This window comes from Perissodus microlepis, chromosome 7 (assembly GCF_051167445.1).
Source record: "Perissodus microlepis isolate ML-2025 ecotype Zambia chromosome 7, ASM5116744v1, whole genome shotgun sequence".
NCBI lineage: Eukaryota > Metazoa > Chordata > Actinopteri > Cichliformes > Cichlidae > Perissodus > Perissodus microlepis.
Window position 1 is genome coordinate 26,681,955 of NC_140467.1, and position 27,224 is coordinate 26,709,178.

The 27,224-nt window shown below is 42.5% G+C and overlaps 2 protein-coding genes and 1 long non-coding RNA gene across 11 annotated transcripts; 2 read left to right on the forward strand and 1 right to left on the reverse strand.

Moving 5' to 3' along the window:
* Positions 1-134: 134 nt before the first annotated feature.
* LOC146383209 (UDP-glucuronosyltransferase 2A2-like) lies at positions 135-27,027 on the forward strand. 4 transcript variants are annotated; one of them, XM_084934450.1, is made up of 8 exons: positions 135-225; positions 21,122-21,303; positions 21,544-22,033; positions 24,163-24,311; positions 24,393-24,524; positions 24,695-24,782; positions 25,303-25,522; positions 25,708-27,027. In XM_084934450.1, exons 2-8 carry the CDS (start codon positions 21,175-21,177, stop codon positions 25,985-25,987), a joined length of 1,488 nt encoding a protein of 495 aa, XP_084790576.1. In that variant the 5' UTR covers positions 135-225; positions 21,122-21,174; the 3' UTR covers positions 25,988-27,027. The 4 variants fall into 4 exon arrangements, with proteins under 4 accessions (XP_084790576.1, XP_084790573.1, XP_084790574.1 ...); XM_084934447.1 differs by lacking the exon at positions 135-225 and adding an exon at positions 788-878; XM_084934448.1 differs by lacking the exon at positions 135-225 and adding an exon at positions 17,970-20,064.
* Positions 1,419-20,350, reverse strand: LOC146383210 (uncharacterized). 6 transcript variants are annotated; one of them, XM_084934436.1, is made up of 12 exons: positions 10,689-16,233; positions 9,991-10,127; positions 8,132-9,769; positions 7,616-7,999; positions 6,523-6,994; positions 6,102-6,419; positions 5,986-6,009; positions 5,614-5,791; positions 2,640-2,731; positions 2,486-2,557; positions 2,228-2,358; positions 1,419-2,105 (listed from the first exon to the last, which is right to left on the reverse strand). In XM_084934436.1, exons 3-12 carry the CDS (start codon positions 8,244-8,246, stop codon positions 1,948-1,950), a joined length of 1,944 nt encoding a protein of 647 aa, XP_084790562.1. In that variant the 5' UTR covers positions 8,247-9,769; positions 9,991-10,127; positions 10,689-16,233; the 3' UTR covers positions 1,419-1,947. The 6 variants fall into 6 exon arrangements, with proteins under 6 accessions (XP_084790562.1, XP_084790560.1, XP_084790564.1 ...); XM_084934434.1 differs by lacking the exons at positions 9,991-10,127; positions 10,689-16,233 and adding an exon at positions 20,210-20,350 and having other exon boundaries at positions 8,132-8,254; XM_084934438.1 differs by having other exon boundaries at positions 7,616-7,825; positions 9,991-16,235.
* Positions 2,727-6,864, forward strand: LOC146383211 (uncharacterized). The gene is made up of 2 exons (XR_014800736.1): positions 2,727-3,314; positions 3,779-6,864. It is a non-coding gene; the product is annotated as an uncharacterized LOC146383211 (long non-coding RNA).
* Positions 27,028-27,224: the final 197 nt, after the last annotated feature.

The following is a 27,224-nucleotide window of genomic DNA, read 5'->3' on the forward strand; positions in this document are numbered from 1 at the left end:
CTCCACCTGCTCGTACTCACCGACCGCCCACAGAAGGTCAAACTGAGCCCACAGCTCCACACCTGCTCACTCTAGCAGCACCACAATGGATTCGGATTCACACTGCTGCGGTTCATCCATAGACAGGAAGTAAGCCAGAAACCTCTGAGGGGCTTTAATGTGAAGAGAATCGGCGGATCAGTGACGTTAACCCTCAGCCTGCTGGTGTCTTATCGAAGTGACATGGTATGAGTCACGTGGTGTGATGGTGTAGTTTATTATTGGTGTGAAATCAGTGAAAATCTTACCTAGCAACCAGCCAACAACATAATCAGTGTAAACAGACTGAGGATTATTGATTATATGGTTATTATTTGGTGTGAGACCTTGAGAGTTTATGAAAACTGTAAATTTTAATTACTTGTTTGTGAAAATCTGAGTAGATACAAAGAAGGAAACAGTGGTATCAAACATACGGCCTGGGCCGCGAAGACCTTCTCCCTCTCTGGCTGCGGCCCGTCACATCAGTCGTCTGTCAAGCCTCAGATTGATGACACAAAGATTAATCTTCAGTCTGTGTGTTTGTGGACAGCTGCGTTCCTAGGGATCCTGCAGGGGCGCTTCAGGATTACGCTGTCTCTGAGCTGCCGAGCGACTCCAATCATGACTCTTATGGACAGAAGCCCGGAGTGGAGGAGGATGGAGGTTTGATGATGTTGTGGTCTCTGAGGTAGTTTTGCTGGATTCATCAGGTGGTGACCTGCAGCTCAGTGAAAGCCGACGTACTCCGCAGGAAAAGGGTGTTGAGCCTGTTTTAGATGGAGGCGGTAAAGCAGGTTGTTTTCATGAGTGATGGAGGTGGGACCAGAGCATGGGCGTGGTGCCATGTGAGCACACAGGTAGATACGTACCCACATGCCAGACATGCCGGAGAGACCTCTGACAGATTATGTGTCAATTTTAGGATTTCCTATTTTGTCATGGTAACAAACTGTCTGACCTCCCATCTGTTTCATCAGTTCAGTTTCTGTTTGCCTCTGAGCTGCATGGCAGTACCGATCTGCAGCATAAGGTCATTTCCCATCTCTCTGTTAAAGGAGCCAATCAGATCAGTCCAAAAATTAATGATTGCAGTAACTGATCCTTCACAGGCACGGTTGATTGATCAGGAACCACAAACTCTGACACTCCTCTGTGATCCAGCGTTGTTCAGGAGTGTTGATCCACTATGAGCAAACATTAATGTCCTCTGATCCAGGTGCACACTAACGAGCTCAGGCAAGAAAGTGAGTCCTCCAGGTAATCAGTCTCTTTAAACAGGAACAAAGGGGAACTTTACTGATAATCAAATATCATTATTATGTTAGCAAGTCAACAAGCACATACACAGGAAGTGTTCCTCAATGACCTCTGAATTCAGAAAAATCAAACCAAAGACGTTCTGAGACCAGAAAAACTTTATTGATTCAAAAATAGACTCAGCACACAACATACACACTGCAGGCCTGCAGTACAAATAGTACTGCACATAACTCTACCCCGTACCATAGAGTACTGGGGGTGGGGGAGGAGAGGGGGACATCTTTAATATTAGCAAAAACAAAAACTTAGAAAAAAAAAAAAAGGAGTTAGGTTTTACAGTCCGAGTCACAGGTCTTATCCAATCAGCAGCTTAGTGTCTATAATAAGCCCCACCCTCTTAAAAAGGCTCAAAGGACGTTTTGTCATATTTTCTCAGGTGAGCCTATAGAGGGTATGGTCAGCAGCAGGGGCGTGGCCTTACACACTATAAAAAGATCAAAGCAGGTTCATGTTTCACATCTTCATCGTAACCCAAAACAAAAAAATCCAAAAAAGCCTGCCCACCACATCACCTGATGGCGTTACTATGGTGACACTCAGTCAGTGGGCATAGTAGCAGCTCAGTTTTTTGGCCTTTTGTTAGCTGATAAGAAGTGATATCAGAGCTCATACATCCAGACCCTGCCGAGTCAGGAAGTCTTCAAGCGCGCTCAGTCGCTCCACCAGCATCACGTCCAAGTCCGTGTCCTCGCCACCATTGCTGTGGCAATGTCGCCGAGCAGCTGCTCTTTTCCTGGGTACCATAGCAGCAGGAAGTCCCGCCCCTAAACACAAAAAATTTTTCTTCAATTTCATAGTTGATGACAAACAGCTAATCAATAATCAGTAACCACTCTCAGTGTGCCTAGGACAACCTCCCTGATGCAAACTACATTTCCCAGTGTACCTTGTGGTCTCTTCCTCTTTCTGGGCTGCGTGAAATCAGGAAAGAGGAGGAGCCTGCGCCTCTTCTGCTGGCCAATTAGGAGCAGTGCTCCGTCCTTTTCCCGAGGCTCCTCAAAGATGGTTTCCAGACTTCTGCAGGAACAAGCAAACCATGCTGGGAGATGGAGTTTGGATATGGAAGCATATTAACATAAAGGGCATGTACAGTCTTTACAGAAAAAACCCTTCACCTGTCATTAGTAGGGATTTGTAGTCTTACCTGTTGTTAGCAGGGGATCTGTAGTTCTTGTTGGTGTAAATCTCCTCTAGACTGAACTCTTTCTTCTTTATTCTGAGAAAGAAAATGTAGGTCCACATTTGAAATAATGTTGGCACTTTTACTGTACATGTAAGTTTTTAGTTTCTTTCCTGACCTTTTGACCTTTGGTAGTCCCATTGGTGTAAGCAGCATTTCGCGCGGTGGCGCACGCCGGATTCTGATCTGTGAGACCCGTTTACCATGCTGCTGTTAAAAAAAAAAAAAAAAAAAAAAAGAATTACTGATAGAGTCCCTGTTATTTAATATTTAACCTGGAAGTGGTCTAGGTCACATTAAGGTTCAACATTATGGTGTGCATGGGGCTTGAAACACTTTGGATAGGATCCCAGGACTTCACTGTAGGACTCCACCTCTGTTCAGTGATGGACGTTCATAGTGGACGTAGATGGCATCCTTTACCCCTCTCAAACTATGTGTGCTCTTAGTCCAAAATATTAAATTTAGCATCTTCAAAGAGTAACCTTTGACCTTTTGGTGTAGGTGTTCAGGTGGGTCCAATGACTGTAGAAAATGACACAACAGCACTTCTTCCCATTGTGCAAAAATGAAGCCAAAATATCCTGCTTCTGGAGGCGGCCATCTTGCATTTTTGGAGCCAGAGTCTGCAAACTAGTGACTTGAGGTGGAAGTGGAGCGACTGTGTAACGCTCCCACCCACACATCCTCTGGATGTGACTGCAAACACGCCCCCCTACACTTTTTACGTAGCCCGGCTGCTCCAGTTCATTTGCTGATGGGTTTACCGCGACTGACAACTCGTTCAATCAAGGTGAATACAACCACGTCACTGTTACAAAAAAGACACACAGCTTGTCATCTTATAGTTCTACAACATCTACAATCACTCTGTTAATTTGTTTGCTAGATTAGCCGCTAGCATACGCACTGTGTTGGAGGCTTGTTGCTAGCTAGTTAGTGATGCTATACACCTGTTACTCTAATAGTCTGTATTTTTGAATGATTCAGCACTTCTTAGTTTTTGTTATCCGTTTTTAGACAGCAATGAGATCAGCTGCACACTCCACAGAGGCCCAGAGTTACTGTTAATATCAGAAATGTAATGCTGTCCTTTGAGATTTTAACATAAGACTGTGAGTTTAATCCATGTAAACCTGTTTAAATCTTCAGAGCACAGCCTGGTAACATGGAAACTTTAGAAATACCAGCAGGTTTCAGTAGTGTAGTCTAATTTGTCATTTTCATTTAATAATAGAGTCCATATTATATCAACAGCTACATTCACCCTGGGGAGAAACTAGTGAGGGAGACCATCAGGACCAAGCTGGGTTTCCTGGATCCAGAGGTTTGGAGAAACTTCTTCCTATTCTTTCATCACAGCTGTCCTGTGCCAGATGTTCTGTTGACCCACCGAGAGGCTTCATTTAAGAAAGGCTAAAGCTCGTGGCAGGGATCAAGGAGGACCTCATGATCTTCACCAGCAGCTCCCTCACAGGGAAATCTTCAGAGCTCCACCGTAGGCCTGCCCCAGAAGATGGATAAACCCAGCATTTCATGAACACTGTGATGGAGACCTTTGCTTTGTGTAATGTTATAAATACTCGGATACTCCTCAAAGGCTCTGGACTTATATTTAAAAATATATTATCCTCCCTGGTTACTCTGGTATGAATAACTCTGAATCACTTAATGATAAATAACACACTATTGTTATTGTAAAGTAATGCTACTCTTACTTGATTACAATTTTTGAATACTCGACTCACCTCTGCCCCTTGGACAGAAAGCAGCGTGATGAGAACTATTGATAATACAAGAAAGAATCTTTGGAAAAAAAATTATCTGAGGAGAATAAATTTATTTTAGTCTGACCCCAGTTCCATCCACTAACATGGAGGAGGCGAGGTTTATGACCTATCCTGCAGCCAGACACCAGGGGGCAATAGAGACATTTTGGCTTCATTTTTGGGGAGCTGTCGCATCCTCCATGTTTTCTACAGTCATTGGGTGGGTCTCTTGTTGTTGGGGGTGTCCAAATTCATGGGCTGCATCCTCCTGAAGCCGCATTTGTAGGCTGATTACGTCACAGCGACGCGGCGAAGGCTGTCCAAAATGCAGCCGACAAATGCGCCCTCCTTTTCCCCGAATTTGAAGGATGGGTCGGGTGTGTCTGGGTGTGGCCCACCATACCCCAGAATTCATAGCGCGGCTCAGCCAATTCCAGTTTTCAACAATGGCAGCCGCTACTAAGTTTTTAATATTACTCTTATTTCTCTTTCTGGGTAACAAAATAAACTTTTAACATATTTTCAGACGAGAATGTGGGTGTGTAAACTTCAAATATCTGCTCGGTTTATCACATATTTGCAAAAGTGCTCCGACGTTTTCGGAGACGTCTGTTATCCACGAGCTTGATAGCTAGCCGAGAGCTCGAGGGTCACTGAAGCCGCCGAGAACGGCACAACTCCCGGCACATCATTTTCAGATCACCGCGGCCTTTCGCTACTCAGGTTAAACGTAATATATAAGTCACTTAAACAACCTAAAAATGTTATTGTTTGGCTTTTTTCAGTGTTTTATTTGTTCGTGAGTAAATCGGTTTGGCTGAGATTAAAGTTATTAGATTAGATATAATAAAACTTTATTAATCTCAAGGGTCGTTTTCACACAGCTGAATAAACGTCAAACAGAAAATTGATTAAACAAAAGTGTGAGATGGTCGAGAATTTACGCCAGTGTCCTGTTGTATTTTAGATAGCAAGGAGCAGACAGCAGAGTTTATTAAACTCCACCGAGACAGCGGTGACGCAAATCTGAAGGCTAGACTGTCCCAATTTCACAGCCGTTTACTTCCGGCCTTCCCGACCTTCTGAGGACCCGGCCCACGTAGACCGCGGCCGGGTCCTCAGGAGGATGCAGCCCATGATTTTGGACACGACTGTTGTTTGATTTATGCTATGTAGAGATCTGAGGACTCCTCCCTGTGACTTTAGTGTTTAGTTTGTTTTTGCAATTCTATAATTTAATAAAGTCCAACATAAGATAGAGAAACACCCTTCACTATTTGAAATATATTTTTTTAAATAATAAAAACAAGAAAACAACTTCACCTCTCCATTTGTGCTAAGAAACTCAGAGCTGACTGCTGATTGGTCAGCTGGGAGTGAAGCAGGCAATCCATTGGCTGAGCAGGCAGGCAGGGGCCGGGGTCGTCGCCGTGGTAGGTAGAGGTTCTGAGTGCTGTGATTGGACCGCTGCTTCTGCTGTCGCCAGGCAGAAAAGGCTGGACTGAAACGCACAAGAAGCACTTTATTTCTTAGATTTTTATCCAACTAAGAAACACAAGTTAAACTACTTATGTTAATAATGATGAGGACATTAAACATATTAATATATCACTGGTTAAACTAATTATATTAATATAGTTTAGTTTCACTGAAGAAAAGATTTATTTGTATAAATGAAAAGTTAAGATTCATTACCTCAATATTAGCGTTTGAACATAACTGTGAAGATGAAACAGAAAGACGCCTGTTAAGTAAATTCTGTGATTTAAAGATTGTTAATTAGCCTCATTTAAAAACAAAGTTCAACCAACCAGTGGTCGCTGCTCAGGCTGGGTGGGGCTGTCCAGTCCTTCAGGGACCGCTGCGGACTACAACAAACTCCACCCCTCACTGAATCCAACATCATTTCCATGGCAGCTGCTGGCAGATGAAGCAGGGGGGCTGGGCTAACAGAATAAGAGGCGGAGCAAACCCTAAGGTGGAAAGCAGCGCGATTGGAAGATGGGGCAATGGGCTGTGTGAAGCCTGAAAAACGCCACTTGCCAGAAGGGACAATGAATAGTTCCGATTGGCTGATGGTCAGACTCTCAGCTGACTGGAGGATATACAAGGCATTCTGGGAGGACAAGCTGCAAGTACAAAAAAGTTACAGTTAAATCACCTAAAATGGATTAGCAAGGCCAAAATCTGCTGTGATTGGCTGTTACATCATCGGCCATCACCCCCCCTCACCTGTGTTGCAGCAGCGGCACTCTATAACCATTCTTCCTCACAAACACATTGATTGCCCTCTCTGATTGGCTGGAGCCTTCGGTCTCTGGTCTTTTGTTCTTCCCTTGGCTTAAGTTACACAGCGTGAGCGGCTCCCCCTTTTCACCTCCTCCTCTAACGCAGACAGCCATCTGCCCCACAAAGCGCCCCTCTGCCTCTCCCTCCACCTTCTCTTCTTTCTTTTCTGGACAAACACTGAACTCTCCTTGGTGGTTCTTCCTCCTCCTCTTCCTCCTGCTCACTGTCTCTTCTGCTCCTCTCCTCCTCCTCCTCTTTTGTGATTGAATGGAACTGGAAGAAAAAGGAGACGAGGACGACTCCTCACTATCGGATGATGATGATACTGATGATGAAGAGGATATGGATACAAGTGGCAGAGGCGGGGTACTACAGGAAAAAGAGGAAGTGGAGCTGGACGCAAAGACAGATGGCCCTGAAAGAAACAGGAAACAAGGATCACTTTTTGTAAGTAGATTATAACCCTTTAAAGACCTGCAGGAACCCTCAACAGGAACCCCCAGAAACCCTCTGACATCTGAACACTCAAAGACCTACATTAACTGTCAGAGACTGCCAGAATGTGCAGGAAACCTCAGAGACCTAAATTAACCTACAGGAACCCGCAGGAACTGTGATAGACCTACAAGAAGGCTCAGAGACCTGCAGGAACCAACAAAGGGAACCCCTAGAGGCCTGTAGAAACACCCCTCAGGAACCTCCAGAGACCTGCAGGAAACCTCAGAGAGAGCCCCCAAAGACTTGCAGGAACCTCTTGAGACTTCCAGGAACCTGCAGGACACCTCTGAGACCTGAATGAACATTCAGGAACCGACAGGAACAACCCCCACCCTCGAGACCTAGGAACCTGCAGGAAACCTCAAAAAATTTGCATGATCCCCCAGAGCCCTACCAGAACCTGCATGAAATCTCAGAGAACTAGATGAACTTACAGGTACCTGCAGGAACCTTATTAGACCTCCACTAACCTGCCGAGACCTGCCAGAACCTGCAGGAAACCTCAAAGAACTTGCAGTAACCCTCAAAAATGACTCACCAGTCAAACATGATGCTCCTTCTTCTTTTTGTTTCTGGCTGTTCTTCTTCTTCCTCCTCGTCCTTCTGCTCCTCCTTTCCAGAGAATTCAGACGACGGCCAAGAGATGCTAGAGCTCCTCGCAGGAGGCGTCGTACCTCCATCCGGTGGCTTGAGAGGAGTCGAGGCAGGAGAGCGGCGCAGGGGCAACAGGGAGGAGGAGGGAGAGGAGCTAAAGGAGATAAAGAAGAAGCTGGAGGAGGAAGCGGAGGAGTTGAAGGAGGAAGGGGGCTAGCTAAATGTAGAAAAGGAGGAGCTGAACAAGGAGGAGATGAAGACGGAAGAGACATGGTTGAAGGACGAAGAGGAGGATGAGTGGCTACTGGAACTGAAGGAGGAGTAGGAGCTGAGGGAGGAAGAGGAGAGAAAGGAGGAGAAGAAAAAGTTGTGTTGATGGGGAGGAGTAACAGAGGAGGAGAAACAGGCTGTTAGCCTTTGTAAATCATCAGGAAATAAAAACACAAAAACAAATGCACACCTGATTGTGTGTCCTCATCCTCATCAACCAATGGGAGAACATGGGGCGGAGACATCACCACTAGGTTTTGGCCCCTGCCGTCACTCTCGATTAGTGTAAGCGGTCGAGAGAGCATGGTGAAAACTGCCAGAGAGAGACTAATGAATACAATCAGAAATTATGTTTCATGTGACACAGATCAAAACTTTGTAATGATGTCATTGTCCTGAAAAATGAAAATATAAAAGATAGACAACATGGCTGCACTTCCCCCCATTGTAGAAAAATGAAGCCAAAATTTCCCAGTTGTGGGAGCTGCCATGTTGCACTTTTGGAGCCAGAGGCTGTCTCTCAATTCAGGGGCTGCAACCTTCGAAGGCTGCATTTGTAGGCCGATTACATCACAGCAACGCGACGACGGCAGCTACTTAGTTGTAATATTACTCTTATTATGCTTTTCAATACTTTATTAATTAAATTATTGTTCATAATGTTTCCATAATAATATAAAAATATTTTCCAAACGCGGCATATTGGCTCTGTTTTGCAAATATGTGATGTCTTGATAAAGTGCTCGGAGACGTCTGTTACCCACCAGCTCGATAGCGCACCAGGTGGTCGAGGCTCACTAGAGCCAGCGAGAACACCGGATTCCCGGCACATTGCTTTCAGACCCCCGCGGTCTTTCACTACTCAGGTTAAACATGATATAAAAGTCACTTAGATAACTTATAAATGTTATCGTTCGGCTGCATTCATCCTGGGGAGAAACTAGTAAAGGAGACCATCAGGACCAAGCTGGGTTTCCTGGGTCCAGAGGTTTAGAGAAACTTCTTCCTATTCTTTCATCACAGCTGTCCTGTGCCAGAAGTTCTGTTGACCCACTGAGAGAGGCTTCATTTAAGAAACACCAGGAAGACTAAAGCTTATTGCAGGGATCAAGGAGGACTCATGATCTTCACCAGCAGTTCCCTCACAGGGAAATCTTCAGAGCTCCACCATAGGCCCCCGCCCCAGAAGATGGATAAACCCAGCATTTCATGAACACTGTGATGGAGACTTGCTTTGTCTAATGTTAGAAGTATTCAGATAATCCTCAGAGGCACTGGACTTTTACGCAAAGATATTATATTCAGTCCTGTAGAAAGTTATATATTTAAAAATAAATTATCCTCTCTGGTTAATCTTGTATGAATGACTCCGGATTACTTTATGATAAATAACACACCATTGGCAAAAAAACAGTGAAAGAATTCCAGATGACAAGTTTTTAGCTCAACATACAAGTGACGACCTTTGACCTTCATCAGGTTTTATTTAATTGTGTCAGAGAAAATCTCATGTGCTCTTCATGCAGCTGAGTACATCAAGTGTTTAAAACAGAAACTCTGCGGGTCTGAGATCAGCAGCTCTCTGAAACACCAAACTGAGGTCCTGTTAATGCTGATATATAGTGACACAGTTATACAGGTGATTAATCCTTTTGAATTTTTGTCTTTAACTTTATCAATAAAACAGCTGCAGCTTTCACTGACAGCACATGTGGTACTTTGTACTGTTTTCATCAGTTAATTTTGCAGTTACTACAAAGAGTGAAGATATAGGGTGTTCTGTCTGCTGTCACTGGGTGGTGCTGAGGTCTGAATCTGAGGGCAGCTCCTGTAATCACAAAGAGAACAGAATCATCACAAACTGAAATATAAAGTTTCTCTCAAATCTGAAATAAAGCTGATCCTTCTCTGTCCCACACACTCAGGATCTGAAGCTCTCCTCTTACATTTTTTCAGTTCTAAAGTTCTGCTGACAGCTGACATATGAGCTGTTTATTAAAAAAAGGACAAATCCTTATATACTAACACATTTTCCAATATAATGTTTACCTTTGAGTCGCTGGTGCTCTTTAAGTGGAGATTTGCTAAGATGAGATGATGGAGCAGGTTTCAGTCCTGGTTCAGTCTGCTGTTGCATCGTGGTCACCAACATACGGACGTGTTATCAGCAGTGTTTGAGCTGCTGCCTGAGTATTGGACAAATGTCAATACTTTAAATTATTTCCCTCAAAGGATGTAAGCTGTAAGCTGTACTGCAGAAGTAACTTTGTTTAAAATATCTCATTTAAAATCATCCAGACTGTTATTTTAACCGGAACATTTGAAACAAACCTAGTAAAAAAACAACAACTTTAACTTAAGCTGCCAAATGGCCGTAGTTTGTTTCAGTACAGGGCTTTGCTATTTTCATCCATAGTTAATGATTAATGATGGGTTAAGGGTCCAAGCTTTTTTTTTTTTTTTTTAATTTGGGGTTACTGTCCTTACAGATGTAGCAAGAGACAGAAAACATGCTGCTGTTTGCACATATTTAATAATCGTAATAGTAACAGTAGTTGGTGACTGAGCGGCCTGGTGCTTTTATGATTTCTTTAGTCAGGGTAAATTCATTCACCTGCACGGATTAGCTAAATAAACTTTACAAAACAAGTTTCCCCAACAGCCAAGTGCTCATCTTAGGTAGCTAGGTCTCAGGACCTAGTTACGGACATTAGTTACAGATTAGCTTACAAACACGTTTAACTTACCGAAAAAGTGCAGCGGGGCCTCGGGTCCTTCTGTCGGGTAGTCCAGTTTACTGAAGAACACCTGTCAGTTTGAAACAGTCGGTGCAGTTTTGTAACGTAAACACTGGACCTCCTCTCAGCTCTATCTGCCTTTCCCGAAAGAGATACGCAAGTTTCTCCGTTACTGCAGCTGCCAGTCAAAGCTGTTATGATAAAGTTCCACCCCAATTTAACAGCATTATGGTAGTAATTACAATCAAACTTATGAGTAAGGAGACCCCTAAAAAACAAATCGGAGTCATGAGAACTACTGATAGTGGAAGAAAGCATTTTTGGAAAAAGTTTATTTGAGGAGATTTTTTTTTAAATTTTAGTCTGACCCCAGTCCCATCCACTAACATGGAGGAGGCAGGATTTATGACCTATACTGCAGCCAGACACTAGGGGACAATAGAGAGATGCTTCATTTTTGGGGAGCTATTAGGTCGTATCTTGACGTATTAGGACAGATCTTGCAGCTGTGTCTGTCCTCCATCCATCACAGCACATCTAGGAACAACAGCTATACTCAGAGCTGGACCAATCAGCTCTGAGTATATTAGTGATAAGAAGCAATCATCAATGTAGCTCTGATACTGTGATTCACCACGGCAACAGGTAAACAGACGTCAGAGGCTCAGTTTAAATTCAGAGGACACGCATCAGTACTGACTGAAATCAACTGTTATCATCACAGACTGAATAAAGTTTGATATAAATCTGTCTGTACTCATCGTTTAGAACAGATGAAACTGAATCCTGGTTTGGCCTTTGACCTTAAATGTAACGATCAGAGTCAGTTGATGTTGCAGTGATGCAGCAGACTCGAGATCAGTTCATGAACATTTCATTTCATCATTATTCACAAACACTGGCTGTTTTTCAATATTTGTACTTGTGTTCCTATGGACTTGTGAAACGCCATCAGTTGTATTCTTCCAAAAGAGATTGAAAATGTGACGTCATTCAGGGGTAAAACCGCAAAGGATTCTGGGAACTCGTGGCAAGAGGTACTAGCGCACACAGGCTTTCAATTTAAATCAGTTACACAGCGATAAAAAGAAACACAAAAAATGGCAAGAAGCTGTTGTATTATTAACTGCAATAGCCGGTCGCATGACAGCCACGGGAAGCCGACGGGTAAAGAGATCAGTTGTTATCGGATTACGTCGTTGAAGAGAAATTGTTCAAGCCATGTTTCCGAAGTAACAAAGAGCCGACGGATGGCCTGGATTGCAGCCATTCAAAGACCAAGTATAACGTCCTAGAACACTCCAGCTCACATGTTAGTCTGCTCCAAGCATTTCTACAAAGGTCAGTCTTCTGTTGTAGTTATTACGTCATTTTTCTTAACATAATTGGTGATATAGGTTACAAGCAAGTCTGGCGCTGAACAGAAATTGTCGCGCTATGCTCCTTTGTTTATTGTGCATAAATAGTGAATTGTCCTGACAGAATATTGCGTTTTGCTTCTGTTATTACCATGGTACATTGACAAAAACATATACTTTTATTCACAGGATAAAACAGGTTTTTTGTATCACTAATTGCACAGTAGGATTACAGCATACAATATTATTGTCACTGCTACATTTCTGTAATGCGAACCAGAAATTATTTCCACTACTAATTAATTACCGTTGAGCTCAAAGGTCCTATTAATAAACGGTCAACGAATGTGAGACGATTTGTGAGACTGGTTCGTTCTACACGGTGCATTTCAAGGTCCTGTACCCATCCGTCGGTAAACTGTACCTGGGCTTGTTGCAGTGACCTGAAGTTACTAAACTTCATGAGTGTATGCACTCACTCCAAGAACCGTATAATTATAAATATGAGCGTGGTGAAAGTTGGGCAGCACGCTAACGTCTTTTGTCCACTCTGTGTGCTCGTACGGGTCTAACTCTTTCACTCCTTTGATTTTTTTTCCTCGTATCTTTTCTTTGACTTTTCATCAAGTCTGTCTTTGTACGGACCAGCATTGTTCTCCTTCGTTTTGTACATAACTTTTTTGGGGGGCAAAGAAAAAGCAAGAACGTATTGGAACCGGAGAATGAACGTTTTGCGGAGCTGCAAATGCTTGCATTTGATGCGGTACTTGGATTGTTTTGCCACGAGTTCCCGGCATGCAATGCGCGAAAGTCACGTGGTCTGTCAATCTCTATTCAAAGTACGCATCAAGTCAAGTACGTTAAAAATGCCTAAATGTGTTTTTTTGCTCCGCCCATTTTATCAAGCATTCTTAGTGATGACTTGTGTGGACTTGGTGCAACGAGTATCCCAGAATGCATTTCGTCTGAAACTTAAACAGATACAAAGATACAATACCAGATACAAAGTCCTGGTGTTTTTACCTCATTTGAGTCCCAACTCCTGACTTTAAGCTGTCCTGTGGTTCTAATTATAGTCATCTATTGTCCACCTAAATATAATGACTTGTTTATTTTGGAATTTTCAGACTTCTTGACATGTTTTATCACTCACTATGAAAGGATTCTTATAGTGGGAGACTTTAATATTCATCTGTGTTGTGAGGATAAACCCCTGGTCAAAGATTTCTTAAATGTAATTGATTCCTTAAACTTCACACAATTTGTGTCTGGGCCAACACGTAAGGGCCACACCCTAGACCTTGTCTTGGGTTACGGACTGAATGTATCAATGACTGAAAATTGTGTTTTACCTATTCTAGACCACTCAGCAATTTTATTTGATATTTTAATCCCTAAATCTCCAGCTTCTGAGAGGGGAAGATTGCCCCTCAGATCATCTCGTTATATTAGCCCTGAAGCATTGCTTGGAGTTAAATTACATCTACCTGATGTGTCGGACCCTATTTTTACCCAGGAGTTATGTGTGGACACCTTGACTGCGAATCTTAATAATACACTTCTTGAACTACTGGACTCTGTTGCTCCCGTAAAGAAGTTAAAATGTCAAAAAAGGAACCCTATGCATTGGCTAAATGAGGAGCTCTTGAACTTGAGAAGAAATTGTAGAAAAGCGGAGCGTCACTGGAGATCTTCCAGACTAGAAGTATTTCTCCAGGCTTGGAAGGACTCATTGTCTTCTTTTCAATCAGCGATGTCGAAAGCGAAAGCAAATTATTTCTCAAATCTCATCATGAGTCATAAACCTAACTCAAAACTCTTATTCAACACAGTGTCGCAACTTACAGAGAGTAAGTCAACTCTCTGTTGTTCTAATTTGATAGCTCATGACTTTCTTACGTTTTTCAGAGACAGGGCTGAATCACTTAGAGATCATATTACTCCCTCCTCAAGCTGTTCATTAGACTACTCGGCTGCTTTGCCTGTTGATGTTGATAAACTGTTCTCTGACTTCAAGGTTATTTCTCTGTCTGGATTAACTAAGGTTGTAAAAGCAGCTCGATGTACAACCTGTTCTTTGGATCCTCTACCAGCCTGGGCTATAAAGGAACTGTGGTCAGCATTAGGACCCTACATTCTGTTTCTTTTAAATACTTCATTGACGACCGGAGTCTTCCCTGAATGTTTTAAATCAGCTGTGGTAGTGCCTATCTTGAAAAAGCCTGGACTGGATGTTGACATGGTTGCAAACTATAGGCCCATCTCACATCTGTCTTTTTTATCTAAAGTCTTTGAAAAAGTGGTTTTTAAGCAGCTCACTGAGCATTTGTCAACAAGCAATCAGTTTGAACCATTTCAGTCTGCTTTTAGACCAAATCACTCCACAGAAACAGCTTTAGTAAAAGTGGTAAATGATCTGCTGGTAAATGCAGGCAATGATCGCACTTCAGTTTTATTACTGCTGGATCTAAGTGCTGCGTTTGACACTGTGGATCACTGCATTTTATTAGATAGGCTTGAACATTTTATTGGAATTACAAGAAATGTTTTATCATGGCTGAGATCTTACCTGTCTGGGAGGTCTCAGACTGTTAGTTTTAAAAATGATCTCTCCGAGACTTGTGCAGTGAGGCATGGGGTCCCTCAGGGCTCCGTACTTGGACCATTGCTGTTTTCTATGTACCTGCTGCCTCTTGGTGTTCTTTTACGTTCTTTTAATGTAACCGTTCATTGTTACGCTGATGACCTGCAGCTTTATGTTCCTTTAACCATTGGAAATTGTGCTGAAGTCTCTAAACTAGAATCTTGACTATCTGCAATTAAGGGCTGGTTATCGAATAATTTCTTGCTCCTAAATACTGATAAGACAGAGTTGATGGTCATTGGGCCACACAAATTTCAGCACTTGTCCCAAAATTTCACCTTGAGAATTGATGACAGTATCATAAATTGTAGGGACAAGGTAAAAAAACTTGGGCGTGTGGTTCGACATGGTGCTCTCTTTCGAGTCTCATGTAAAAGAGATAACAAAGATCGCCTTTTATCATTTGAGGAACATAGCCAGAATCAGACAAGTTTTGTCAAGCGACACTGCAGAGGTTCTTGTCCATGCATTTGTGTCCTCACGTATTGATTATTGTAATGCTCTTCTTTCTGGGCTACCAAAGAAAGGTTTTAGAGGTCTACAGATGGTGCAAAATGCAGCTGCTCGCATTTTAACAAGAACTGGGAAATTTGAGCACATTAGCCCTGTACTGAACTCTTCATTGGCTACCTTGTCAGGTTCGAGCAGATTTTAAGGTCCTGCTGCTCACCTACAAGGCTTTAAACGGACTGGCACCTTCATACCTCTCCAACCTTTTACATCTTTACGTTCCATCCCGTGCTCTCCGATCTCAGGACTCTGGCCTTCTAAAGGTTCCTAGAGCCAGAACAAAGACAATTGGAGAGCGTGCTTTTTCTTTTCGTGCCCCGTTTCTGTGGAACACCCTCCCTCAAGATATTCGGCAGGCATGCTCTGTGGAGGTTTTTAAAACTAAGCTGAAGACACATTTGTTCACCCTATCTTACATGTCTTAATTCTATGGCTTTTAGTTTTTAAATTTTTATTGTTTTTAACTTGTATTGTGTCTTTTACCTGTATTGCTATGTATCGCTTTTATTTTATTTTTTTATCTTTTTAGTTTCAAATAGTTGTACAGCACTTTGTTTGAAAGCGCTTTATAAATAAAGTTATTATTATTATTATTATTAAAAGCAGCAATGATGGTGGAAAGCGGCTAAATCTGTGAGGAAAGTAATATATTCAGGGGTGCACATAAGTGGTCCGCAGGTGCGCATTCGCTGTCAAAATAAAAGACACGCACCAGATAAGAAGTTGCAACGCGCGTTTGCATACATAAGATTTTCTGGAGGAGGACAGACATTTGTTTAGAACTCTTAAAAATGTCGAAGAAGCAAGCTCCTTTAACCAATTACTTTGGTGTTCCTCCACCTCCAAAGAAATGTCAGAAGGAGTCCAAACCGCAAAAGAAGCGCTTATTCTCGGAAAAGTGGTTGTAGGAGGTGAGCTGGCTTCAAACAGATGATGAACGCACAGATATGGTGCAGAATATGCCGTGAAAATCCCACTCTAGCGGACAAAAACACTGCCTTTTATATGTAAGCAAACGCGCATTGCAACTTCTTATCTGGTGCGCGTCTTTTATTTTGACAGCGAATGCACACCTGCAGACCACTTATGTGCACCCCTGAATATATGACTGGTGCTGTGACACGAAATAAACTTTTAAGATATTTTCATGTGAGAATGTAGACATGTAAGCTTCAAATATCTGCTCGATTTATCAAGACGTCACCTATGTGCAAAAGTGCTCTGATGTTTTCAGGAAATGTAGTCACCCCACCAGCTGTCAGCTGACTGGGAGGTTGAGAGTCACTAGAACCAGTAAGAACCCCTGACTCCTGGCACACTGTTTTCAATACTTTTCAGAATATTTTATAAATCCCTGAGGAAATTTTGTGGTTACAGTCGCTCCAAGATAATAACAGTAACAGACTGAACTAAATTAAATAATACCATATATTACAAAGTTACAAATATAAGAAAACTTTAAAACTTTGTCATTTTCACTGTAGAGGATGTGCAAAAGGGTGTAACTATTGCACTGTGTACTGTAGAGCAGGGCGATATGTCCAAAAATATTTATCACAATATATATTTGAAAATTTGCGATAACGATATAACTGACGATATAATTCATGCGAGACAAAATACAACTCCACAACTTTACTAGCGCAAAAAAAACAAAAAAAAAACCCATCCATTTATTCTCACTTAAACAAGCAGCTGTTTTTTATGTGCATTAAAGCTATATAAAAATTTAACAGTGCAAATGCAAATTCCTTGCTGAAAGTTTAACCAAAAGGCATTTCCAGTAGAAATGGGCTGACATATCCTGAGCATAACCATGTATAATATCCACTGAAGTTAAAAAGAGGTGCTTTGCAACATTCAGCTGCAGTGTGCCAAATAAAAAAGTCAAATACGTATTTCTCGGACCATAAGGTGCACAGGATTATAAGGCACATTAAGCGAAACAAAGCAGTCAGATGAGTCAAACTTTATTCAACTCATTCTTCTTGCTTCCTCCACTTCTGTACCATTGATTCATTAATGCTGTATTCTATCACAGCTGCTCTATTCCCATGTTGTTGCAGTATATTAATGACTAACCTGTAGATGGATTATCTCAGTTGTTCTCCTGACTGAAGTTTGGTCCGTTTATGCGATTGCATTTGTCTCTAACCATATGGGACCTTCACGTTAACTTTTATCGAGTGGAAAAGTGTTAGCGTTCATCCTCCAGCTTCACTGTTTATGTTATGCTAACATAGCTGTGTCGCTAGCGATCACGTAGCACATCATTATATACCAGCTAGTTCAACTTCAGTAACCTTACAAATGTCACTGCTGTTCAGTTTCCTGTCTTCATTTATGTTGGAAGTGATAGCAGAGCTGTACGTTTGAATTTTTTCAGAAATCTCTCAGTCAGAACATGCTATATCATGCTTAGATAACTACCAAAATTAGCGAGCTAACTTCTGCTAACTTCTAACTCCGTTAAACGTAATAAATTCTGTTTTCATGGATGCCTGGATGTTAAACTTCATAGTTACACCTGGTAAAGCAGCAATGCTGATCGTTTTATTAAAGATGAAAGAATTTAGACAGTTTTTTTTTAACTCTCAGTGATGCTGCAGTGTTCGTTTGACTTTGGAACCTAAAGTGGACGGAGTTTAGGACCCAGATTTACGAGCACCTTAGTCCGACAAATACAGCAATAACAACGGCCCGCTTGCATGTTCTACAAAAAAAAAAAAAAAAGTGCTTTGGTGGGTATCTGACGGACAAACACCAAACCAGTTCCACATCACTGAAGTGGCATCATTTTTACAAATCAATTCTGGTTCATCCGTTTCACTCAACGATCCGCTTTCTCCCTTCTCATTCTCCGTTACCGCCATGCTTTTTCGGCCATGTGCGTATGAAAACAAAGGCACTACACATGCGTGTTTTACCCATATATTATCGCGATATTTCATTTTCTTATCGTTGCCTAACATTGCACCGGTATTACCGTGAATGGTATCATATGGCCCAGCCCTAGTGTACTGTGACATGTTCCTATGACTGGCCAGCACATCATGGAGTGGGTAGGAGGTATTGTCCAGCATTGTCCTTATGTTGGACAACATCTGCCTCTCCGACACCACCTTAAGGGAGTCCAGCTCCATCCCCACAGCATTACTGACCTTGTGGATCAGTTTACTGAGTCTGTTGGCATCTGCGACCCTCAACCCGCTGCCCCAGATCTGTCTGTACACAACTACGGTCTTGTGTACTTGAGTACTGTGAAATGGCCACTGAGAGTCCTGATGGGTTGGAAGAGGAGCTCATCATTTCTGAGATGACTGCATTGATGGTTAAAATCGCTTTATCGTAACCATCGAGTATAGGTTGCCATGGAAATATTAAGTTGTCTGCACGTAATTCACTGATTTTTTTTCTCCCACATGCTGCGAATGCATCAATAATCCCCCTCCCAACTGGAAAATTTTCTACCCAGCACACTGCGTTGAGCATGTGTGTTTATATACTACCAGATAGGGAAAAATATGGCGACAGTGGGAATTTCACTTAAGCGAGAGAATGAAACTCGCTGTCGTTTGGATTTTATGAGGATATCAAACAAAATGTGGTAATTTGCAAAACATGCCGTTAAACTATTGCCACGTAAGATAGCAGTACCACTAATCTATTCCATCAGCTGGAAAGTCATCCACTGCAAAATTAAGAATGTTTTAAACTCTGCACATGAACGTCTCCCCACACACCAAAGAAAACTTTAGATAAGCCAGCTTTTATATGAACTACATATCGGCGAGAGAAACAAAGAAAAACTGCACGGTAAGCCTGATTCCATGTTATTGTTTATCGAACGTGAAGTATATTTATGGTCTTCTTTTGCAGCTGGTTCAGTGAATTTTGGTCGGAGCGTGACAAAGCTTGCAGTTTTGGAATCTGCGGGATCTCTGCTTTTAGACAATGTGCCATTTGCTTGGTTACATGAAGTCGAGTGAGTTCGTAGCTTCATTGTTTGTGGTTGGGCACATTTTGTGAAATTACATGACTGCTCTTTTAATTGTTTGTTATTTTCGCTGTGTTTGGTGGTTGTATAAATGGTTTGTATGAGCTTTTAGTTGAGATTCCGAGGTTTCTGTGGATACCACACATGTAGCTATTTACGTAAAAAAACAAAATTCATGGAGACTTAAACTGCAGCTCACCCCCTTTGTCCCCGGTACCGAGGGCGCTGGTGGCTCAAGACATATCACGATACACATATATATATGTATATATCATATTATATTTTCCTCATAATGCCCAGCTGTACCCTGAATGCATGGCTGACACTCGATCAGAGAGCACAGGTCACATGACCACAGCCCGCTTGAAACAACCTCCGATTGATCTGATTGACCTTCTTGATTTCACTGATAATCTCTAATTGATCCATCTTCCCCTGATACATAAAGGCGGAGCTTTACCTGTCATTCTGCATACACTCCACAAATCACCTCACTGTACCTGTCAGTTGAATTACACTTTATTCATACAGCCAAACAGGAAGCTTAGGTAAATGTTACATCATCAGAGGGAACTCACCTGTGAGGTTACCGTGGGGACAAAGATGTCCCCTTCAGGATTAAATGACCGCACTTACACTTAGGTCTTAACTGTAAATGTAAAGTTCTATTTTGTGGTAGTCTGATGAGCAATCGGCAGGTGGAATACAAATAATGAGATGTCACTTCACGTTTTCTCGCGAGACTTACAGAACACCCAGAAATATTCCTGTTACCCGTTTTCAGTCAACTGATTAACGGCTCACCTGACGTTTTTCTATTTCGTCAGAGCGGAACTCATGTGACGTAACATCAAGGGAAGTCACGAGGCGGGAACGGTGAGGGTCAAAGTGGGAAAAAACGAGATTTGGGAAAATTAGTAAAGTGTTTGCGCTAACAGCGGCTAGCTGCGTTAGCAGGCTTTACTGTGAGGGAGGCTGTCAGCCCGGGACAAACCGAGAAATTTTTAACCGCTGTGTTTACCTGGCTTTAGCCCGGCGGATCCTTCAGGTTCCGTTAAGTCCTCTCAGATCCCATTTTAGTCGGTTAAAGGGAAATGCGGAATCCGTCCGCCCTGTCCACTTTCGGAACCTCTGTTTGCACCACACAGGTCGACAGGAAGCTAGCAGCAGTTACACCGAGGAACTTCCGCCGGAAACTTCAAAATAAAAGCTCTTGAAAGAACAGGAAACGGTTGTGTGTGTGTGTGTGTGTGTGTGCGTGCGACGCCTGCAGTACAGTACGGCGCTTTGAGCTCTCAGATGTATTGTCTTTACTTATCATCCATTTTAAAGCAGATCAGAAAAAGTGTTCATGAAAGCTGCAGTGCTGAGTTTCTGCAGATCAGAGTGTGATTAAAGCAAGAGTGTGTTTCATGTACAGTCTGACTCTTGATATTTAATATTCTCACAGACTGAGAGATGAATATGAAGCTGCTCAGGCTGTGGTTAAAGTTTTATTCTGTGATATCAATCCTTTATTTATCCAGGTAAAAAATCTCATTGAGATTAAAAATCTCATTTCCAAGAGAGACCTGGCATCATGGCAACAAAAGTCACATACCACATAGGTATATAACATTTAAAACAAATACAATGTGTTACTGTGTCATTTTACCTGAGCTGAAACTGTGAGTGAGGTCCAGCAGGACAATGGATAAACAGATTTCTGTGTTTGCCTTGAAGCAGGCCAATCATGCTGTCCAATCAGAGCTCTCACCTGTAGCTGACCTCTGAGCAGATTGGACTCTGGACATGCAGTTTCAGTCTGACTGGATTTGATCACAAACTCAGGATCTTCTTGTTGTTTCACACATGATGCAGGTTTCCACGTCTCTTCCTCTTCTTCTTCTTCTTCTTTCCCTCACCCTCCTGCTCCTTCATCCCGTCTCCACAGTACATGGTGGCCATGTTCTGGCATTTCCGGGAGAGTTCAGCCATTGGTTGAACATGCGGACCATCATAGAGGAGCTGGTGAAGAGGAATCATTCTGTCACCATCTTAGTGCCCGATGCATCGCTGTCTGTCAACTACAACAACAGCCGTGACGCTGCCAAGTTCAACTTCCTGGTCTTCAAGGTAACACTGGCGTTTATACAGTGTGTTTGTAGTCACCCAAAGAAGATCCCTGACAATCACTGTGAAGTAATGGTTCTGAGTAATTTTAATTTCCCGTCCTTCCCCCTGATTACCCACAGACACCTCTCCGTGTTTGTCTCATTTCAGACCTGAAAATCAGAGGAAAGCATTTTTTTCTTTGTTTTTTTGGGGCGTAGCTGATATAGAATCAATGACCTGATCAGGTGTTTCCTCCTGCAGGTGTCGTACAGCCGGCAGGAGTATCTGGACCTTATGCGGGAATTAATGCGTTTCTCCATGTATGAGGCGCACTTGTCTTCACCACTGCAGAAGTTCCTAAAGACGGCTTCCTGGATACTGCACTTCCTGGACTTCGGGAGGCAGCAGTGTGACGGAATGCTGAGGAACAAGCAGCTGATGGCGACTCTGCGCCAGGCCAGCTTTGACGTCATCTTGCAGGACTCGATGGCAACGTGTGGTGACCTGGTGGCAGACTTGCTCAGTGTGCCACTCATCATCTCAATGCGCTTCAGCTTCGGCGGTGTTTTTGAGCGACACTGTGGCCACGCCCCCGCACCGCCATCCTACGTCCCGTTAGCTCCTCTCCCATACAACGACCACATGACACTCAGTGAGAGGCTGATCAACATGGTGATATATGTGGGGTCGTCAGCAGTAAGCGAACTAACCTGGAAGCTGACGCTCGATCAATACTACAGGGAGATCAAAGGTCAGAGGTCAAGAGTTATGTCTCCACCTCTGAGGGCATCACACAGGGTTTAAATAAACCATCATTATGTGACTGAAGGCAGATATTCAGCTTTGATTCAGAGTTTAACTAAAATAACAGCTCACAGAAATTTCTGGATGCATGCTCAATATTCGGGTAGGAAAATCCCAAAACGTTGATTCTGTTCATCTGGACGTTTTCAGTGGGTGAAAGACGATTTCAGGTGACTTCTTCAGTCTTAGATGACTGCAGGTCTCCCCAACCTTATAAACAGTATATTTGCATAATAACTGAAACTAGCACTAGTGACGAACAATGGGCTGTGAGGTCAGTTTCATAATCATTAATATACAAATCGTCATGACCATTGATCAACAACCACTGATCAAAGACCATTGATGATTCATCAGTGACCATTGATCATTGATCCATGAGTACCATTCAAAGAGAGTTAGGGAATAAATGCAAAAACAGCATTGTAAGATGGCAAAAGATGTATCCTTGGGCCCCCTGCTCGATTCAGAGATGGTCTTTCCCTTTTCACGTAAATGGCCTCTTTGACTCCACACTCAAACCAGCGTTCCTCCCTGTCCAGGATGTGTACATACTCATGTTTGAAAGAGTGTCCACTGGCCTGTAGGTCTGAATAGACTGTGGATCTGCATTTATGTCCATATTAATGATCAAGAAACTGACCTTACAGCCATTGTTCGTCAATGGTGCTAGTTTCAGTCATTGTGCAAATGTATAAGGTTGGGGAAGCCTGCAGTCAGCTGAGGCTGAAGAAGTCACTTAGATGATGATGATGTAACATTTCTCCCACTGGAAAGGCTATGTCAAGATGAACAGAATCAACTTTTTGGGAGCTCACAGATATGTTTACACTCATGTCAAAAGTCTTCAGACAGCTCACTGATGAACAGTGCAGTGGTGGCTTAATGTCTTTCTGATAACCATCTGAGCACATCCAAAATAATCAGAGGTCCACAGAGCAAAGATGTTACAGCAGTATTTATTTGAAGGAATAAACACCTACACTTTCCATGATGTGAGCTGAAAATAAGGATTGCAAAGATTAAGATATGAGGATGTGATGTTAAAGACTATCTTCCTTAGGGATGGGAATTGATAAGAATTTTGCAATTCCGATTCTATTATTAATATCACTTATCGATTCCCACTGACTCCACTTTGAGAGTCACCACCATCTCTAAGCAGCATATCAAAGACATTACATTCATGCAAATTAATTACATGCTGTGGGTCACATGTTTGTGCATGTTGGAGGTATTTCCCTCACAGAACACTTTTCCTAAAAGTAATGCAGTACATTACTTAATTACACCCAGGAGAAAGACATTCTCGTTATGTTACTTCCATGTTACTCTGTAAAATGATTTGAAACACACTGTCTCATAATCAGCATTTAACAATATAAACCTACAGGCAACAGCCCCACACACCAACACAAACCCCTATCCTAATGAGATCACACGTGATCTTTCTCTTAGTATTTAGGTATGAACACAAATCAAAGATGAAAACCAGCACAAAGACAGTCTTACTCTCTGCTCACATTCACATTGATGCTGTAGAACTGATCACACTGAGCTTCACAGAGCAGACAATGATGAGCCAAAGCAAACTGCAAAACAACCCAAAGATACTCTTTAATGACTGAGTCAGTCAGCTGATCTCAGACCAGCAGAGCAACATTTCAGTATTCAAGTACAAAACTGAAGGCAGAGAGCAGAAACCAGCAGCAGCTGGAGGAAGAGACACAGCATTTGGTCTGTGGGTTCTTCATCAGTCAAAGGATTTTCATCAAGTAGTGAGAACTGTCCTTTGATGTAAAATTAAATTTGTTTGTAACGTTATTTTTAGATCCTCTGAGAATGAGGGACTGTGTAAAAAAATGTCTGTAATTCATGAACTGTTAATGTTAGACTGAAGTTAAACCCTGAATTAAAGCTGAAAGACTGCACTTAGTCACATCTCGATGGTTTGATGTAAAGTCCGTTATATTGGTGCACAGACGCAGAATTATAGAAACCATCCTTGTCCAAATAACTATGGACCTGTACAAACCTTTATTTTGAAGTCATATCCCTTCTTTCCTGTATGGACAGGAACTCCCAGCAGTGTGTGTGAGACTATGGGGAAGGCCGACGTGTGGCTCATCAGGACGTTCTGGGACATTGAGACGCCACGGCCGACCCCACCAAACTTCAAATACGTGGGCGGTCTACACTGCAAACCGGCCAATCAGCTGCCAGAGGTGTGAGCTCTGATTGCACACACTTTTATTCTGAAATGGGACAGGTGAGTGTTGATGTAATGATGATGTCACATCTTCCAGGACCTGGAGGCATTTGTGCAGAGTTCAGGTGATGCCGGCATAATTGTGGCTTCCTTCGGCTCCATGGTAACCAACCTGACGATGCAGCACGCTAACATCATCGCCACCGCCTTCGGTCAGATCCCACAGAAGGTCAGAAGCTCCACCCACTCACAGACAAACAATCAGGGACTGGGCTGTCAGCAGATATTGATTGCATCATTGATTACTTTCTGCAATAATCATCAAAAAATACCTGCAGGCAGAAGAAGCTCAGATGGTTTGTTTCATCTTTGACTTGAGGAGTGTTTTCTTCCTTTCAGGTGATTTGGCGTTACCGTGGCGAGGCTCCAACTGCATTGGCGCCAAACACGAAGATTTCTGATTGGATCCCTCAGAACGACCTGCTGGGTATGACTCATTCATGATGTCATGGGATTTCAAAATAAAAGCTCAAAGAGGCCTCTTATTCACTTCCTAGGTGGCAACGTACCAAGCCTCCTTCCAGGTCTAGACTCCTCCTGCGTGGATGATAATCCTCCTGTGGATGGATTATCATTTATGTCCGAAGTGATAACAGTAGGGGGGGGTAGAAATCTCTGTCAGTGCATGGTGTATCTTTACATAGAAGCTAACTAGCTGACTTCCCGTTAACTTTAAACTCTGTTAAACTTTATAAATCTTGGATGCCTGTATGTTAAACTTTATTTAAACAGGTGTGAGAGAAGCCAAACAGATCATTTCATTGAGGATGAAAGAATTTTGGCTGTTTTTAACTCTCAGTGATGCCCAAGTGTTTATTTGAGTGTGGGAATCTTTGGGAAGTTTTGACCCAGAAATGGCAACTAACATAAGATTGAGGAGCCAGATTTTCAATATTTGCAAAAAGATGTTCTTTCACAATAAAAGCTCTGCATTTGTTTGTCCTCAGGTCACCCAAAGACAAAGGCATTCGTGACACACGGTGGCACTAACGGTCTGTATGAAGCTGTGTTTCACGGCGTGCCTCTGGTGGGCGTGCCGCTGTTTGGCGATCAGCCTGATAATCTCGCCCGTATGAGCCGCAGAGGCACCGCCATCGTCCTGGACTTCAACCATCTGACAGCTGAGGAGCTGGCAGAGGCGCTGCACGTCGTCACAAACCAGCCAAGGTAAAGGTGATTTTAGTGTGGAATTGTGTTTGTATATTTCCTGTTAATAGTTTCGTCTTTGTACATTTGGACCTGTTTAATAACATTTTATTTCCTGTCTTTGACCTGATTCCTTCACAGTAAAAGTGCACTACTGTTTAACAGTGAAACTGTCATATGACTTCCTGTTTGTTTACCATGCACAGCTACAGGACCAACATGCAGCGTCTGTCAGCGGTGCACCGCGACCAGCCAGTAACGCCACTGAGTACCGGCGTCTTCTGGGTGGAGTTTGTGATGCGACATGGTGGAGCTAGGCATCTGCGGTTGGCATCATACGACCTGAACTGGTTCCAGTACCACAGCTTGGACACTGGTGCTGCCCTGCTGGTCGCTTTGATGACCGTCGCTGCTTTGTGGTGGGTGGGGATACGCTGCATCCTGCGGCAGTGCAGACGGCGAGCAGGAAGAGAGAAGAAGGACTGAAGAGAGATGTCCTGTTTGCACCGTCCTGTTGGTATTTCCAAAGGAGAGTCTAGTAACAAGACTATGTACGAAAGATGGGAAACTTTATCAGCTGACCCTGTTCAAGGCACAAAACATAGGGAGGGGAATATTTAAATTAACCCATGACCTGATTTACAGACCTTTGCAAGACACTATTTACTGCTGATTGCAACAATATTTAACACATTTTTTTGTGCCCGATATTGAAATTAACTGACTACGCCAGTGTTTAGAAACTCCTTAAAAATCACCCAGAAAACTGACCTCACTTGAGTCGTATTTGGGGATTGTATTTAATCTGTGTTTAACAGGTTAAACACAGATTAACTGGTTTCATCTTCATTAGGACTTAATATCTAAACTTTTCAGAATCCCTTTCCGTCACTAATGTTGTTCCACAGGGATCCCTGGACATGCCTAACATGTTCTGATTAAACTGAGAACATGCTGTTCGTGAGGTCACCTGAGGATTTCAAGCCTGTGGTTTATATTTATATCTGAACTCTTTGACGTCATAAAATGGAATTTTTAAAATCTCTATGAAGATTTAATGACTCGTTGGATACTAGATAGAATTTTATCACAATGCTGAGCACATATCAATATGAGTTTTATACAGAAACAGTCTACGTTGAAGCTTCAGTGTTTTGGGTTTTTTTTATTACAAGTGATTCTTTCCCTGCTCACCTTTTTATGTAAAAATCGGGATGGCCTGCCCTCACAAGCTGAAGAGAGCAGCATTGTGTAGTCTTTATGAGTTTACTACACTGACTAACCAATCACATCCACTTACAGTCAAACACAGTGCTCACATAAAGCTCTCCTTTTCCACTGGAACATTTTCAAAGATTATATTTATGTATCAGAGGTCACACCTGCACCAGCATTTCTTAATCGCTGTATCTGTGTATTCTGGCTATGCATGTTGATTGTGCAGAAGTCTCCTTGGACAGAAAGGTCCTGATCACAGTGAGAAACCTGTAAAACTAAAGGATGTGGAAATAAACTGCTGTACTGGAGTTTTTCCTGGGTGCTGTGTGGTTCACTACTCTAAATGTAAATGTTACTTAGAGTCAGTCACACTGCAGAGGGTTTTCAGCAAACACAGTTACCGTGAGTGGCTTTATTTATATTTTCACAGACTAAGTCTGATAATGAAAAAATTGCAGTTCTGAGCCTGCGGTTAAAGTCACCTGCTGTAAAAAATGTTATCTGA

Excerpts from the sequence above, each read along its gene's own strand:
- LOC146383210 (XM_084934434.1), bottom strand. The coding sequence starts at position 8,246 with ATGCTCTCTCGACCGCTTACACTAATCGAGAGTGACGGCAGGGGCCAA. Across the intron at positions 6,010-6,101 it reads AGCCTGAGCAGCGACCACTG|TTATGTTCAAACGCTAATAT; the intron begins GTTGGTTGAACT and ends TCATCTTCACAG. Across the intron at positions 2,732-5,613 it reads TTCTTAGCACAAATGGAGAG|CAGCATGGTAAACGGGTCTC; the intron begins GTGAAGTTGTTT and ends TTTTTTTAACAG.
- LOC146383209 (XM_084934446.1), top strand. The coding sequence starts at position 21,040 with ATGATGCAGGTTTCCACGTCTCTTCCTCTTCTTCTTCTTCTTCTTTCC. Across the intron at positions 22,034-24,162 it reads ATACTACAGGGAGATCAAAG|GAACTCCCAGCAGTGTGTGT; the intron begins GTCAGAGGTCAA and ends CTGTATGGACAG. Across the intron at positions 24,783-25,302 it reads CCCTCAGAACGACCTGCTGG|GTCACCCAAAGACAAAGGCA; the intron begins GTATGACTCATT and ends GTTTGTCCTCAG.